The sequence below is a fragment of the Puma concolor genome, chromosome D4, assembly GCF_028749965.1.
Source record: "Puma concolor isolate L17-30 chromosome D4, mPumCon1.1.hap2, whole genome shotgun sequence".
Classification (NCBI taxonomy): Eukaryota; Metazoa; Chordata; class Mammalia; order Carnivora; family Felidae; genus Puma; species Puma concolor.
Window position 1 is genome coordinate 66,211,757 of NC_141679.1, and position 15,781 is coordinate 66,227,537.

The 15,781-nt window shown below is 36.5% G+C and overlaps 1 protein-coding gene across 2 annotated transcripts in view; it reads left to right on the forward strand.

The window, feature by feature from the left end:
- SMC2 (structural maintenance of chromosomes 2) overlaps nt 1-14,441 on the forward strand; it is a 68,799-nt gene extending 54,358 nt beyond the window's left edge. Inside the window, exons 23-26 of one of the 2 annotated variants that reach the window (XM_025914984.2) lie at nt 5,062-5,222; nt 8,926-9,073; nt 10,084-10,260; nt 12,915-14,441. In XM_025914984.2, coding sequence (XP_025770769.1) covers nt 5,062-5,222; nt 8,926-9,073; nt 10,084-10,242 — 468 coding nt within the window. In that variant the 3' untranslated portion in view covers nt 10,243-10,260; nt 12,915-14,441. Of the gene's footprint in view, nt 1-5,061; nt 5,223-8,925; nt 9,074-10,083 lie in introns of both variants that reach the window. The other variant, XM_086683620.1, reaches the window with a different exon arrangement.
- Nucleotides 14,442-15,781: the final 1,340 nt, after the last annotated feature.

Consider the following 15,781-nt stretch of genomic DNA (forward strand, 5'->3'; position numbering starts at 1 on the left):
AGCATCCTTTCTTGATAAAAACCCTCAAGAAAGTAGGGATAGAAGGATCATATCTCAAGATCATGAAAGTCATATATGAAAGACCCACCCCACCCCATCCTCAATGGGGAAAAACTGAGAGCTTTACCCCTAAGGTCAGGCACATGACAGGGATGTCCACTCTCGCCACTGTTATCCAACCTAGTATTGGAAGTCCTTGCCTCAACAATCAGATAACAAAGAAATAAAAGGCATCCATATCTGTAAGGAGGAAGTCTAGCTTTCACTCTTTGATACTCTATATGGAAACATGATACTCTATATGGAAAACCCAAGAGATTCCACAAAAAACTGCTATAACTGATCCATGAGTTCAGCAAAGTCACACGATATAAAATCAGTGCAAAGAAATCGGTATAGGTTGCATTCCTGTACACCAGAAATGAAGCAACAGAAAGAGAAGTCAAGGAATCGATCTCATTTACAGTTGCACAAAAAACCATAAACTGCTGAGGAAAAAAACGTAACCAAAAGGTGAAAAATCTGTGCACTGGAAACTATAGAAAGCCTATGAAAGAAATTGAAGAAGATACAAAAAAATGGAAAAAGATTCCATGCCCATGGATTGGAATAACAAATACTGTTAAAATGTTGGTATTACCCAAATCAGTACATATTCAATACAATCCCTATCAAAACAGCACCAACATTCTTCACAGAGCTAGAACAAACAATCCTAAAATTTGTATGGAACCAGAAAAGAGCCTGAATAGCCAAAGCAATCTTGAAAAAGAAAACCAAAGCAGGAGGCATCACAATCCGGGACTTCAAGCTGTATTACAAAGCTGTAATCATCAAGATGGTATAGTACTGGCACAAAAACAGACACTCAGATTAATAGAACATAATAGATAATCCAGAAATGGACCCTCAAATGTATGGCCAACTAATCTTTGACAAAGCAGGAGAGAATGTCCAATGGAATAAAGACAGTCTCTTCAGCAAGTGGTGGTGGGAAGATCGGACAGCGACATGCAGAAGAATGAACCTGGACCACTTTATTACAGCATACACACAACTAAACTCAAAATGGATGAAAGACCTAAATGTAAAACAGGAAACCATCAAAGCCCTAGGGGAGAAAGCAGGCAAAAACCTATTTGACCTCAGCCGCAGCAACTGCTTAGTCAACACATCTCCGGAGATAAGGGAAACAAAAAGAAAACTGAGACCTCATCAAAATAAAAAGCTTCTGCACAGCAAAGGAAACAGTCAGTAAAACTAAAGGGCAGCCAACAGTGGGGGTGCTCCTGGGCAGCCCAGTCGGTTAAGCTTCAGACTTTGACTCAAGTCATGATCTCACAGTTTGTGAGTTCCAACTCTGTCGGGCTCTGTGCTAACAGCTCAGAGCCTGGAGCCTGCTTTGGATTCTGTGTCTCCCTCTCTCTCTCTCTCTGCCCCTCCCCAGCTTGCCCTCTCTCTCTCTTTCTCTCTCTCTGTAAGGTGAGTAAACAGTAAAAAATAAGATAAAAGGCAACCAACACTGGGGCGCCTGGGGGGCTCAGTCGGTCAAGCGTCCAACTTCAGCTCAGGTCATGATTTCACAGTTTGTGAGTTCCAGCCCCTCATTGGGCTCTGTGCTGACCCCTCAGAGCCTGGAGGCTGCTTCGGATTCTGTGTCTCCTTCTTTCTCTGCCTCTCCCCCACTTGTGCTCTCTCAAAAATAAATAAATGTAAAAAAAAAATTTTTTTTTTTCCAAAAAAGACACCAGCATAATGGGAGAAGATACTTGCAAATGACATATCAGATAAAGGGTTAGTATCCAAAATCTACAAGGAATTTATCAAACTCCACACCTGAAAAATAATCCAGTGAAGACATGGGCAAAACGCATGAATAGACACTTCTCCACAGAAGACATCCAGATGGCCAACTGACACATGAAAAAATGCTTAATATCACTCATCATCAGGGAAATACAAATTAAAACCACAATGAGATACCACCTCACACCTGTCAGAATGGCTAAAATTAGCAACTCACACAACAACAGATGTTGGAGAAGATGCAGAGAAAGAGGATCTCTTGCACTGCTGGTGGGAATGCAAACTGGTACAGCCACTCCAGAAAACAGTATGGAGTTTCCTCAGAAAATTAAAAATAGAACTACCCTACAACCCAGCAATTGCACTACTAGGCATTTATCCAGGGGATACAGGTGTGCTCTTTCAAAGGGACACCTGCACCCCATGTTTATAGCAGTACTATCAACAATAGCCCAAGTATGGAAACAGCCCCAGTGTCCATGAATAGATAAAGAAGATTTGGTATACACACACACACACACACACACACACACACACACACACACTGGAGTATTACTTGACAATCAAAAAGAATGAAATCTTGCCATTTGCGACTACGTGGATAGAACTGGAGGGTATTATGCTAAGTGAAATTAGAGAAAGACAAATATATGACTTGTGAGGAATTTAAGATACACAACAGATTAACATAAGGGAAGCAAAAATGATATAAAAACAGGGAGGGAGACAAACCATAAACTCTTAAATATAGAGAACAAACGGTTGCTGGAGGAGTTGGGGGTGGGGGAATGGGCTAAATGGGTAAGGGGCATTAAGGAAGACACTTGTTGGGATGAGCACTGGGTGTTATACATAGGGGGTGAATCACTGGAATCTACTCCTGATACCATTGTACTATATGCTAATTTGGATGTAAATTTAAAAATGAATAGGTAGGTAGGAAGGCAGATGGATGAATGGATAGATAAATGCATACATACATAGATGATCTAGCCTAAGATCAGATAGCCAGAGGTGGAAAAACTGGGATTCTCTTTTCCTAAATTAAGACCAGTTAAAATTGCCTTTAGTTGCTAACTCCTGTCACCCTTGTTGCTCTAAATTTGGGGCAGTAAGCAAAGAGGTTTAGAATTGTTTTTCACTGGATTCTCATTCAACAAAATCCCAAGTACGTTTGTTTTGTTTTAAGACAACTTGGGCAGATTTCACAGTTCTTTACTTTTATTTCTGCTTCCCTAGTTGCATATGTTTGTCTCCTTTAGGATAATTCCCTATCCACTTATGTGGAAGTTTTCCTGTATCCATCCTGGCAAAAGACTCTCATTCAGAAGATTCCAAACATAGTTACTCTGCTGTTTGGTACTTTAACAGTCCCATGCCTCTGGGATTTAATTGGGCACCTTGCCTCTTTTTTGCTTTTTAATTCTGTAATTATTCAGGATTCTGAAAACTTCATTTTTAGTAATGGTAGTACAATTATCCCTTTCAGTCACCTGGTTTTTAGTACCCTAGGACTTATTTTCAGTGTTCCATCTCCCTGTGGTGTTTGTGTCTTTTTAAATGGATGCATAAAGTTGGCCCCATTACTCTTGTATAAATGTGGATATAACGCCAGGTCTGAGAGGTTTTGTCTCTTGTTTTCCACGTGATTCCTGGATTAATGCAAGTACAAATTTATCCTTTAAATTGATGTTCCCCCAATTTCCAGAGTTGTCTCAAAGCAGGTAAATTTATTGAGTACTTATTATATGTCAGGGACTATTCTCATAGTAATTTTCTCACTTAATCCTCATAATAACCTATTGAGGTAATAGTGTTATCAGTATTATATACTTCCTTCTGGCTTCTAGCATACTCAATTCACAAAGCCAGAGTATTTTCAGCACTGGCTGTGTCTTTTATTTTTCTATTTCCTTCTTAACCATATTAGCTTTTCAGAATTTGATTGCATTTCATCTTTTATCTATCCATGAATATAATGCATTTTCTATCTTGAATAGGGCTATATTTTGCCTATAAATAAGTTTCTCTTTTCTTCTTTGGAGGAGTTTTCACTTGGGTTCAGGGTTGAGTAGCATTCCACTATTTTAATCCTCTCTTTAGTGTCTTTCTCCTGCCTGCCCAAAAAATTAAAGAAAAGCAAAAGAACCAAAACTGTTTATGAATACTCTGCTATCTTCATCATTCTCAAAAAAAGACAGTGGTCCTCTCCCATTGTGGTGAACTTCACTTAGCTGTAGAAATGTATCCCAGATAAAACTAAACCTGTTTCCTCTGTGTAGGGTACTGTCCAGCATGTATTCAGTTGCTCTTAAAACTATTCCTTGATAAATCTGTATTCAGTAGCACTGATTTTTGGTATGTAGAGATCCTTATTACTACAAATATTCATGAACTGTTTATTTGCACTTGAATTTAGAGATTTCTGTAGAGAACATGACTGTCAGATCTTCATGGTTGTGCATGTGTATGTATACACTCTCAGATTTCCTGAACTAAGGTTATTAGTCACGTATTTGAAGACAGGTGGCCAAATTCTCAAATCAAGTGTGTATGCACAAAAATTACCGAGTTTCAAACTAAAATATTGACCCTAAGTCTCTCAGTAATCTACTGGGGCTTGATGGGATAAGCCAAACAGCTTCTTTAGTCTTTTTCTGTTGGGGTCCAATCCTTTTCCTGTCTTTTGACAACTTCTTTGGCTGAGACAAAGTCTATAGAAAAGTACCAGTCAACACCTTGAACAGATCTGGTTGTTTGATTTCATGACTCTTTTTTTCCTAGACTTTCCCTCATCTTAGGCTTTTTAAGGTTAGCTGATAACCACTGGCCTATCAAAGCAGTCAAACGAGAACAAGATTTAGAAGAGAAGTTTGTTTCTGCTTCTCCAACTCCAAGCTCAGTGTCTTATACAGTTGTAGGTCTCTCAAGATTCCTACAGTATGGCCTACAAAGTTATCAAAAGTTAGAGCAGAGCTCAGTAAATTATTTCTGCAAAGGAACAGGTAATAAACATTTCTGGCCTTGTGAGCCATATAGTCTCTGCTGCAATTACTCGATTGTTGTTTTAGTGCTAGCAGCCATAGACAAAACATAAAAGAATGGGCATGGCCAGATTTGTCACATAGGCCATAATTTGCCAACACCTGAGTTAGTAACAGACAACAAAATGCATCTGCTGGATTGAATATACACATATCAAAATTTGATTCTTTGAAAGCCTTCTATAATATTTTATTTATTTATTTAATCCAGGTTAACAAGGACTTTGGGTCTATTTTTTCTACTCTTTTGCCTGGTGCTAATGCTATGCTTGCACCACCAGAGGGGCAAACTGTATTGGATGGTCTGGAGTTCAAGGTTGCTTTAGGAAATACTTGGAAGGAAAACCTAACTGAACTTAGTGGTGGTCAGAGGTGAGTAATCCCTTTACAGATTTAGAATTCCTCAATCCTCTTATTACAATCCATCACCTCATTGCCGACCTATTTGCTGTTTTGTTTTGCTTAGCTGTCTTAAATGTACAATTTAAGGAGGTTAATATGTAAGACTGCAGATTGTGGTTAGAACTTGTGATTAAAATAGTAGGCAACAAAGGAAATAAGGGTAAGCAGCTAGAAAATGAGATGAAATTATGAAAAACAATTGATTTCAGACATTGGGAAATTAGTAGCCCAAGAGTCTGAAACTGTGAGCAATAAAACAAAAGTGCTAAGCTCGGGGTTCATGTCTGCTTTCTGCATAGAATTTCTGGATTGCAGATGCAGGGAGGGGGAATCAACACGAATCATAGTAGTTTCACTGAATTAAAGAAACAGGTTAGAATTTTGGGAGGCCCCAGTAAGCTGCACCCTAGCATTCAGTCTGTAATGTCCCTGAAGTGAAGGCTAGTCTTTACACACAGCAAAGTTCATTGTAAGCCTTGAAGAAATCAAGCTGATCCTCATGTAACTAAAGTGTTTCTCAGAACAAAGCCTAATGCTTTTAAAGAAAGACAACAAAATTTGAGACTGTAATGGAACACAGTGTCTGGTATCTGATAAAAAGTACTGGACAGAAATCAAGAAAATGACGTGTAACGTAGAGAAAAATTACTCAATGGAAACAGACCCAGAAATGACAGGTGATGAAAAGAGCAGACAAGGAAGTTATAGTATTACATTAATTAGTTCTAAGAATTACAAGGAGAAAAGAATGTGATGAGAAATGTAAGCTATAAAAAAAAAAAAAAAAAAGAATTTAGGGGGCACCTGGGTGGCTTGGTCAGTTAAGCGTCCAACTCTTGATTTCGTCTTAGGTCATGATCTCACGGGTTGCAGGTTTGAGCCCAGTGTTGGACTCTGCACTGACAGCGCGGAGCCTGCTTGGAATTCTCTATCCTCTCTGCCTCCCCTGCGCCCCTGCTCATGTGTACTCTCTCTCCCAAAATAAATATTTAAAAAAAATTTTTTTAAAGAATCTAGTAGAATTGCTAGAGATAAAAAATATGCCCAAAAGGAAAAGCTCACATGACATTAGCAGATTAAACAGTGTAGACACATGAGTGAATTTGAAGACACAGCAATAGAAAGTTAAAGCTAAAGTGAGAAGCACAGAACTGTAAACAGTGACCTGTGGGGCAATATTAAGCCATCTAACATATATGTGATTGGAGTTCCAAAAAGAGAGGAAGAGGTAAAGAAAAATATTTGAAATAATGTCCCCAAATTTTCCCGTTTTGATGAGTTCTATAAACCCACAGACTTAATGTAGGTAGGATAAACACCACACAACCTCTCCCGTGACATACATACAGTAACTCAGCAAGCCATGTTATATGAAATTGTGATTTGTCTTCAGGCAGCCAGAGGCATAGTATTACGTACCAAGGAACAGATATAAAAATGACTTTAGGATTATTGTCAAAAACTATGCAAGCCAGGTATCTGGAACAACATCTAGAAAGTGCTAAAAGAAAAACGTGGCAACCTAGAATTCTATGTCTAATCAAAATATTCTTCAAATGGAAGTCAACGTAAATATTTTTTCAGAAAAACAACAGCTGGAGGAATTTGCTCTCAGCAGAACCGTACAAGTTAAAGGAAGTTTTTGGATAAAGGGCAAATGATACCAGATGAAAAAACTCAGATCTGCATAAAGGAATGAATAGTGTTGGAAATAGCATGCTGTAGACTTCAGGGAAGTTTTTCCCCAGCCTTACATGGTGATTCAGACAATCGGCATACTAAGGAAAAACTTAAGAGGTCATGTGGACTAACTCCTTACCTGCAGAGAACCAAATAATTAAAGCCTACTGAGAGAAAATTGTGAATATTCACATAATTAAAGACAGTTAATTTTATATTTTGTCCCCTGTAGGATGTGCAATCTGTAGTTCTTAAATTGTTCTCATGTGCCCTATGATGCCATCATGTAACTTTTATGTATGTAGAAAATACTAAGACCTGTTAATTTCCCTAATGAAGGCCTTTGCCATTTTTATGAGAATAGTACTCCCCTGATTATATTTCATTATGATAAAATTCCTAAATATTTTAACAGTCTAAGACACCTTCTGGTGCCTGTTAACCAAAGTTGAATTCTACAGTTCAAATCCCAACATCTAACTTTTTTGCCAAAGTCCTACATAATGTTTTGAGGAGAACAGAAAATATATGCTTACTTTCTTTTTGAGACCTGAAAATTATTTCTATAATTAAGATGATACAATTTTCACATAAATACCATTATTTTAGATACATACCCAGCATACTAGTTTAACTCTTGATGAGAATTTTTTTTTCTTGGTGAGGTTTTTTTCTTCCCCCCTGCAAAATTAAGTTGAAAGAAAGCGCAATGCCTTAAACATTTGGTACAGAGAAAGCCAATAAAAAATAACTTTAGGTTGCTTGAGAGACGTCAGCTGCCCTTTATAGAGGTAGATGTCAATCTCACTGTTGTTTTTTATGGTAAAGAAAAAAATCTAAGAATTATCATGATACCTGATTAGAAAAAAAACAGCTACAGTAATGGGGATGGCTAGCTAGAAGAGAACTGAAAAAGAGCTATAGAAACTCAGATGTGTAACTGCAAATTTTAAATAAGGTGTATTGGGATTCTCCAGAGAAACAGAACTAGTAGGGTATGTTTGTGTGTATAAAAGGAATTTTCATCTTATCGTGGAGGCTGAGAAGGCCCACAGTTTGTTGTCTGCAAGCTGGAAACCTAGGCAGGCCAGTGGTATAATTCAGTCCGAGTCTGAAGTCCTAAGAACCAGGAACACTGAGTCTGAATATCCATGTCCCAACTCGAGTAATGAGGCAGGAAAGAACAAATTCTTTCTCTACCTTTCTTATGATTCAGGACTTCAGCAGATTATGTGATGTCCAGCCACATTGGAGAGAGCAAACTGCTATACAGAGTCTTCCAATTCAAATGCTAACTTCACCCAGAAACATTCTCAGACCCAGAAATAAAGTTTAGCCTAATATCTGAGTGCTCTGTAATCCAGTTAAGTTGACACACAAGATTAACCATCATACAATTGTTTGAATTTCTGACACTGGGAATTACTTCCCAGTAATCCCAGTATTATGGGATTACTGGGTCATAATCTATACAATTTACTCTTAAATGGTGCCAATAAAGAGTGTGTGTGTGTGCGCGCGCACACACACGTGCACACATATGCAGACATAGTAAAAGTTTGAAAGAGAGTACCTAAACCAGTTCTACTATTACAAAGATAGTAGCTGTTGACTATATACTTACTTGTTAAGACTTTACTCGCCTGCTACCAAGGCATCTAATAGCAACTGGGGAAGGAAAGAAAAAAATTAACATGCTCTTTCCTTAAGGATAAGTGCCAATTATAAAATCCTGATTATTTGACGGGAAAGAATGTAAACCTGTTTCAAGATAAATAAGTTTCAAAATAAAACTTGAAGAGAAAAACTGAAAAGCTGAAATAAACATTTTAATACCAACAAAAGTGTTGAACTTTGAAACTTTAAATTATTTCCATGGCAGTCTTTCAGCTAAATCTGCACTATCCATAAAAGGACAGCAGATTTGCTTCAGTATTTTGGTAAAAAATGATAAAATCAAATTTTGATAACTTTTCTTCTGGTCTTTTCTTAGGTCTTTAGTGGCTTTGTCATTAATATTGTCCATGCTCCTCTTCAAACCTGCTCCAATTTATATCCTGGATGAGGTAGATGCAGCCTTGGACCTTTCTCACACCCAAAACATCGGACAAATGCTGCGGACTCATTTCACGCATTCTCAGGTGAGAACCAGGAAGACAATGTCTCCGTGATAGTTTTCGTATAGTATGTGTTTATTCAAAAACTATTCTTTAGTAATGGCCAATATGAAGATATTTAGGATTGAAGAACATGAAAGCATTGTATCTCTTTAAATATACAGTGATTATTTACATATATGCACATTCGAATAAGGAAAGAAGGTTTGGTTTACTGTTACAGAAAGAGCCAGGCATGACAATTGTTGGTTGTATCATGAGGGAGAGTCTAAGTTTTTCATAACTAGAAATTAAATATGGTTAACGTCATTATTTTCTCTAGCTTGCTGCCAAAGGATACACAATCAAAGGAAGACTGGCTTAGGAACATACCTAGGCATCAGAAAATCATGTGGTGCTTGATGGGGTACTCGTCATTTTTCCTGGGTGGGAAGTAGAGAAAAACCCCTTTAAGAACAGTTAGTTTTTATTGAACTGTTGCTGCAGGAGCTGGGGCTGCCAAGTATGGTTATATAGATAATGCAGTGTACAACTCGGGGGTTTCACTTAATCGTAGTTAGCGTAGACTTATTTATTATGGTCCATTTTTACCAGGTAACAGTGAAGTGGTGCCTATTTTGAATTCTATAAGTGTTCCATTTGACTAGTGGTAGTGCTGTGGGAACTTGTAGCCTTTGATATTTTTGCAGTATCACAAAGAAAAATATTTCACCAGAGCATTTAGAGCTAGCAACAAAACAGTGATGCCAGCTGCAGAGGATAGCAACAAGCAGTCAACCAGCAAGAAATAGTAAATTTGGGTAATGAAGCACTCAAGGTAAAATTAAGACTCCTAAAACCCAAATATAGAAAGCTAGAATTCATTTAGGTGCCTAATATTATAACTATTTGTTACTTGCATTTGCTTTGAACCACGCATTGAAAGAAATAAAATCAAAATATCTCTAGACAATTCTTAGTCCCAGAATAAAAACAGGAGTGCTTTTCTTCAAATTACAAAATACCTTTTATGCTTTTTTTCTTTTTCCCTCAAGTTCATTGTGGTGTCCCTAAAGGAGGGTATGTTCAACAATGCAAATGTCCTGTTCAAAACCAAGTTTGTGGATGGTGTTTCTACAGTAGCCAGATTTACTCAGTGTCAAAATGGAAAGATTCCTAAGGAAACTACATCCAAGGCAAAAGGACCCAAATGACCACCTTTGAAGCTAAAAGTACAGATTTACTCCTTTACCTTGACCTGTTTTTTAAACATAAAGACCTTGGGATTTACTTATTTATGTAAAATGTAATGTTGTTTTGTTACTTAACCTGTATTTTCTCTTCCTTTATGTAATCACTTATAAATGAACATAGAGGTCTCTTTTCTTAATCAGTGTAACTATGGTCCAATTACTGTGATTGTGATTTTATGCATGTCCTCAAATGTTTTTTCTTACACAATTCTTTATACTAGGGAGCCTGAGATACCTGGTTGGTGGTGCATTGTTTGTAAAAGCTAAAAATAAAAAGAAACAGATGGAATTAAGTTATAAGATAAATATAGCTGATAGTCAGCTTTTAATTAGTTTAATTCCTAAGGTAATATTAATGTGTTTTCTGTTGTTAAGAAAGTCATTTAGGTAAGAATTATAAAGCAAGTGTCTGGACCAACAAAGGGAACACACAGGAAGCTGTTAGGCATGCACCAAGCTATTTGTTGTTAGTTCTGTGAAGATACAATGGCAGAGCCCTGATTGAGACCCAGATGGGAAACCTTTGGAAAGATTCTCTCACTTTAATGATGTTTGGAGATCATGTTTCTATATGCTTAGTAATTGGTCTGTGCAATCTTAAGTTTTTAAAAAATCTTCACTAGTATTTTAACAGAAGCCTGGGAGAAGGTATGTTGCATTAAGTCTCCTCATGTTTTCAAAGATTTTTGTTATTAGCCTTTTCATAATCCAATTAATAACAGTCTGTTGGTGAATGAGAATGTAGGAGCCAGCAGACTAAACCAAATTTATCTTTTTCCTTGAGTCTGATGAATATATAAATAGATCATCCATTCTACCGAAAGAACTCAAAATTTGATGATTATTATATATCTTAGTGTCTTCTTTCCAGGTCAAAATGTTGAAGTTTCTTTAAGAACTCAAAAGAAGCGCTAACAAACACCATTTGGTTACTATGTGTAGTTCTGCATCACCAGAGTGTCTCCAAACTCTGAATTTTGAAAGCGCTCACATGATCTAATCTGATCTTGAGTATATTATTTTGGCCCTGTATCCCTTCTTGATACTCAGTTCCTTTATGTTACCCTTTCCCTAATATATGCTTATGGTTCTTGGCTTTGGCTTTAAAATTCCTCATCCTTCTCATACACAACTGAGGATGTCAGATAACATCCAGGTAACTGATACAATGGGACACACTGGAAAGGACTGAATCTGGAATTCATTCTGTCCACTATGGGAGGAGAGGGAGACAAAGTTATAAATGCCGAGTTACAGGAAGTCTAATTTCACCTATAACAGACAGGAGTTTTTTTATTTCCTTTCAAATGTATTGAAGATTATTTGCCAAAACAGTTCTGTCTGTTCACACTTGCAGTAAGATCACATATCTGTTGACCACAACCCAGTTAGCACTGGCTGTTAGTTTTATTATTTCTGATTTACTAGTTATAAAATGGTAGTTCATTGCTGTTTTAACTAACATTTGATAAATAACTTGTGAGGTTGAATATTTTGACATCTGAACTAATTTTCTTTACCTCAGATTTTCTATTTGCTTCCTTAATTTTTGTCTCCTATATATCATGCTTTTTGATGATAATCATATTAAGTTTTTATGAGTAATGTCAGTATATTGTGATTAGAAGACGACATGAAGGGGAGAGTCAGGGACCTTTAAAGTTCTGCAATAACATAAGTAACCTTTACTGAGCTCTTTCTAGACATCAGAGGCTATTCGTATTTGCATCTGTTTTCACATTTGAGTAAGTACTGTTGATCAGCATTACATAATTGAGGAAATTGAATTGAGCACAAAAGTTACCAGACTTGTCTGTGGTGATAGTAGTTAGGGGCAGAGCCAAGATACCAGTCTTGGCAGTTGGGCTCCAGAATATTACCTTTCTGACAGTTTGAACATTTGTGTTCATTGTACATAATAAATTTAAGACACACCTGGGTGAGCAGTATGCACAACATGAGAAAATTCTTTCTAGGAAGAATGTCAAACATTTGAAAAGAATTCCTTCTGGGTTTTTTTTTTGGGGGGGGGGGGTTGTTTGGGGCATTTCATGTACCCTAACAAATGCAAAAGCAAAAACTTGAGAATCCATTCTCTTCTGATACAGTGAGGTAATCAAATAGGCCAACCACTCCCGCCATCATGTTGTCTGCAAATCAGGATAGGTTTTCTTCCTTTTTGATCTGTGGGCCTTTATTCCCCTTTCTTGCTGTACTGGCTTGAAGTTCCAGCACTGTGTGGTATAAATAATGAGAGCTGGCATATCTTCCTTTTCCCCAAAATTCTGAGGAAAGCATTCAGTCTCTCACCACCTAAGTATAATGTTAGCCATAGGCTTTTTTGGTTTATATTCTTTATCAAGTTAAAGAAGTTTCCTTCTGTTCCTAGTTTGGTCACTTTTATCATGGATGGGTTATTGAATTCTGTTCATTGCTTTTTCTGCATTGATTGATATGATCATGTAAGTGCTTTAGCCTGTTAAGAATGAATTACATTGCTTAATTTGTGAATATTAAACCAGCCTGGTATTCCTGAATTAAACCCTGCTTGGTCATGGTCTATAATTCTCTTTATGTAGAGGCATACCTTGTTTTATTATGCTTCACGGGTAACTGCGTTTTTTTTTTTACAGATTGAAGGTTTGGGGCCACCCTGCACCCAGCAAGTCTGCCAGCACCCTTTTTCCCCACAGCATTGGTTCACTTTGAGTCTGTCACAGTTTGATAATTCTCACATACTTTCACACTTTCTCCTTGTTATATTTGTTATGGTGATCAGTGATTATGACTCACTGAAATCTGATGATGGTTAGCATTTTTTAGCAATAAGCTATTTTTAAGATACATACTTTTTTTAGACCTAATGCTGTTGCCCACTTAATGGATTACAGCGTAAATATAACTTTTAAATTTAAATATTGGTTTCAGCAGTAGAACTCAGTGATTCATCAGTTACATACAACATCCAGTTCTCATCACAGGTGTCTGCCTTAGTACCCATAACCCATCCCCCAACCCATGGCCCTCCATCAACCCTCAGTTTGTTCTCTATCGGTAAGTCTCTTGTGGTTTGATCTCTTTTTGAATATTACTCAGCCATCAAAAATTAAATGTTGTTGCCACTTGCAACAATGTGGATGGAGCTAGAATGTATTATGCTAAGTGAAATAAGTCCATCAGAGAAAGACAATACCATCTGATTTTAAGAACTCAAAACAGATGAATATATGGTAAAGGGGGGTATAAATAGAACTTTTATATGCACTGGGAAAGCCAAAAAAATTTTTTTTGCCTTGTTTTGCTTGCTGTATTGTAGTATCAAACTGAACCCAAAATGTTTCCAGGTTATGCTTGTTTTATAGGATTCTGTTTGCTAATAGCTTGGTTGTGATTTTTGTGTGTGTTCATTAAGGGCTTTGGTCTGTATGGGTTTGTTTTGTTTTGTTTTGTTTTTCTGGCTTTGTTTGGTTTTGGGGTAATACTAACTTCATAAAATTAATTGGGAAATGTTCCCTCTTCTATTTTCTGTATAATTATATAGAATTTGTGTTAATAATTCTTCAAATATTAGAATCCTCCTATGAAACTCTCTAGGCCTGGAGATTAGGGGGCGGGATGGGGGGAATAGAAATACAATTTCTTTAATAGTTATGGGGATGTTTAAATTATCTGTTTTACAACAAGTGATTTGTGATAGTTTGTGTTTTTTGCTCAATTGTTCCATTTCATCTAAACTGTCAAATTTGTGTGCAGCAGTCATGGTATTTCCTCATTATCCTTTTGATGTCTTCAAGCTCTGAAGTTATCACTTGTTTCATTCCAGATATTGGTAATTTTTGTTTTTTTCTCTGTCAGTCGTGATGGAAGTTTGTCAATTTTATTGTCTTTCAAAGAACCAGTTTTTTATTTCATTTATTTTATTGTCTTTCTGTTTTCATTTACTGATTTTGTCTCATTTCCTTTTTTCTGCTTTGGGCTTATTTTGCTCTTTTCTAGTTTTATGGTAGAGGTTTAGATTGTTGATTTGAGATCTCTTTTTGTAGCAAGCAATTAATGCTATCATTGGCCCTCTTAGGTAGTAATCTTTTAGCTTCATCTCACAGATTTTGATATGCTGCATTTTCAACTTTAACTTCAAAATATATTCTAATTTGCTTTGACATTTCTTCTGACTATTGAATTCTTTTGGAATCTATTTCTTAAGTTTCCAGATAGTTGGGGATTTTCCAGGTAGCATTCTCTTACTGATTTCTAGTTTGTTCTGTTATGTCAGGAATCAGTTTTTTTTAATTGTTAAAAAAGGATAGATTTAGAAAACAAAATAGGTACAAATTCAGTGGTCTAAGGTTCTACCTTAATGTATATTTTAGATAAATAAAAAGTAAACCCAAATTAAATAGAAAGGTAGAAATAATAAAAGGTAGAAGTCAACATATACAGGACAGAAAAACAATGGAGAAAATTAAGCTGACATATTGATTTTGTTTTGAGAACCAGGTATCTGTAATTAGACCATTCAGGCAAACCAGAGAAATTACAAGTCACTAATATCAGGAATGAAAGAAGAGTTGCCACTGTGGCTTTTACCTAAATTAAAAGGATGCAAAATTATGATGCTTTTCATGCCAGTAAATTCAATAACTTAGACAAAATGGAAAATTGGAAAAATAAAACTCACTAAAATTGACAAGAGTAGACAGAACTTGAATAGCTTCACATCTGTTCATGCAATTGAGATGATTAAATATCCTCTCATAAGGAAAACTTTAGTTCCATGTGGTTTTATTTGTAAATATTACTATTCAAAGAACAAGTGGCGGGGGGGAGGGGGCAGGGGAACACTTCCAACCTGTTATAAGTCCAGGGTTCTAATACTAAAACTTGACAAAGACAGTATAAAACAAGAAAATTACAGCCTGGTAGCCCTCATGGTCTGAAGAGCAAAAACCCTGAAAATATTAGCAAACTGAATCTGATAACATTTACAGGCGATAATAAGCCATTTTCAGTTTTTTTCAATAAATGGTACCAACAGCTAGGTATTTATACAAAAAAAAATTGCCTTCACAACATACACAAAAAAATAACTAAAGATGAGACATAGGCCTAAAAGTAGTAGTTATAACACTTCTAGAAGAAAACAAAATTTTTGTGACCTTAGATTAGGCAAAGATTTCCTAGGACACACCAAAAAAACACAAACCTCAAAAGAAGAAAAAAAGTATCAAGGAACATTAAAATTTTAAGAATATTTTCAAAAGACAGTCTTAAGAAAATGAAAAGTCAAAGCACAGAATAGGAGAAATTTGGAATGTTCGGAGCTGACAGAGTTGGGTGCAGAATGTGTCAACTCACATGTTGACATTGGCATGAATGGTGGGCAGAACTGTCACCTAGGCATAAACCAGGGTGGGGCAGCACTCTGTGCTAGCAATACTGATAGCATTTTCACCTCCATGCATTTGAATGTTTTGTTTTTTTTTTTTTAATGGTGGTCTCA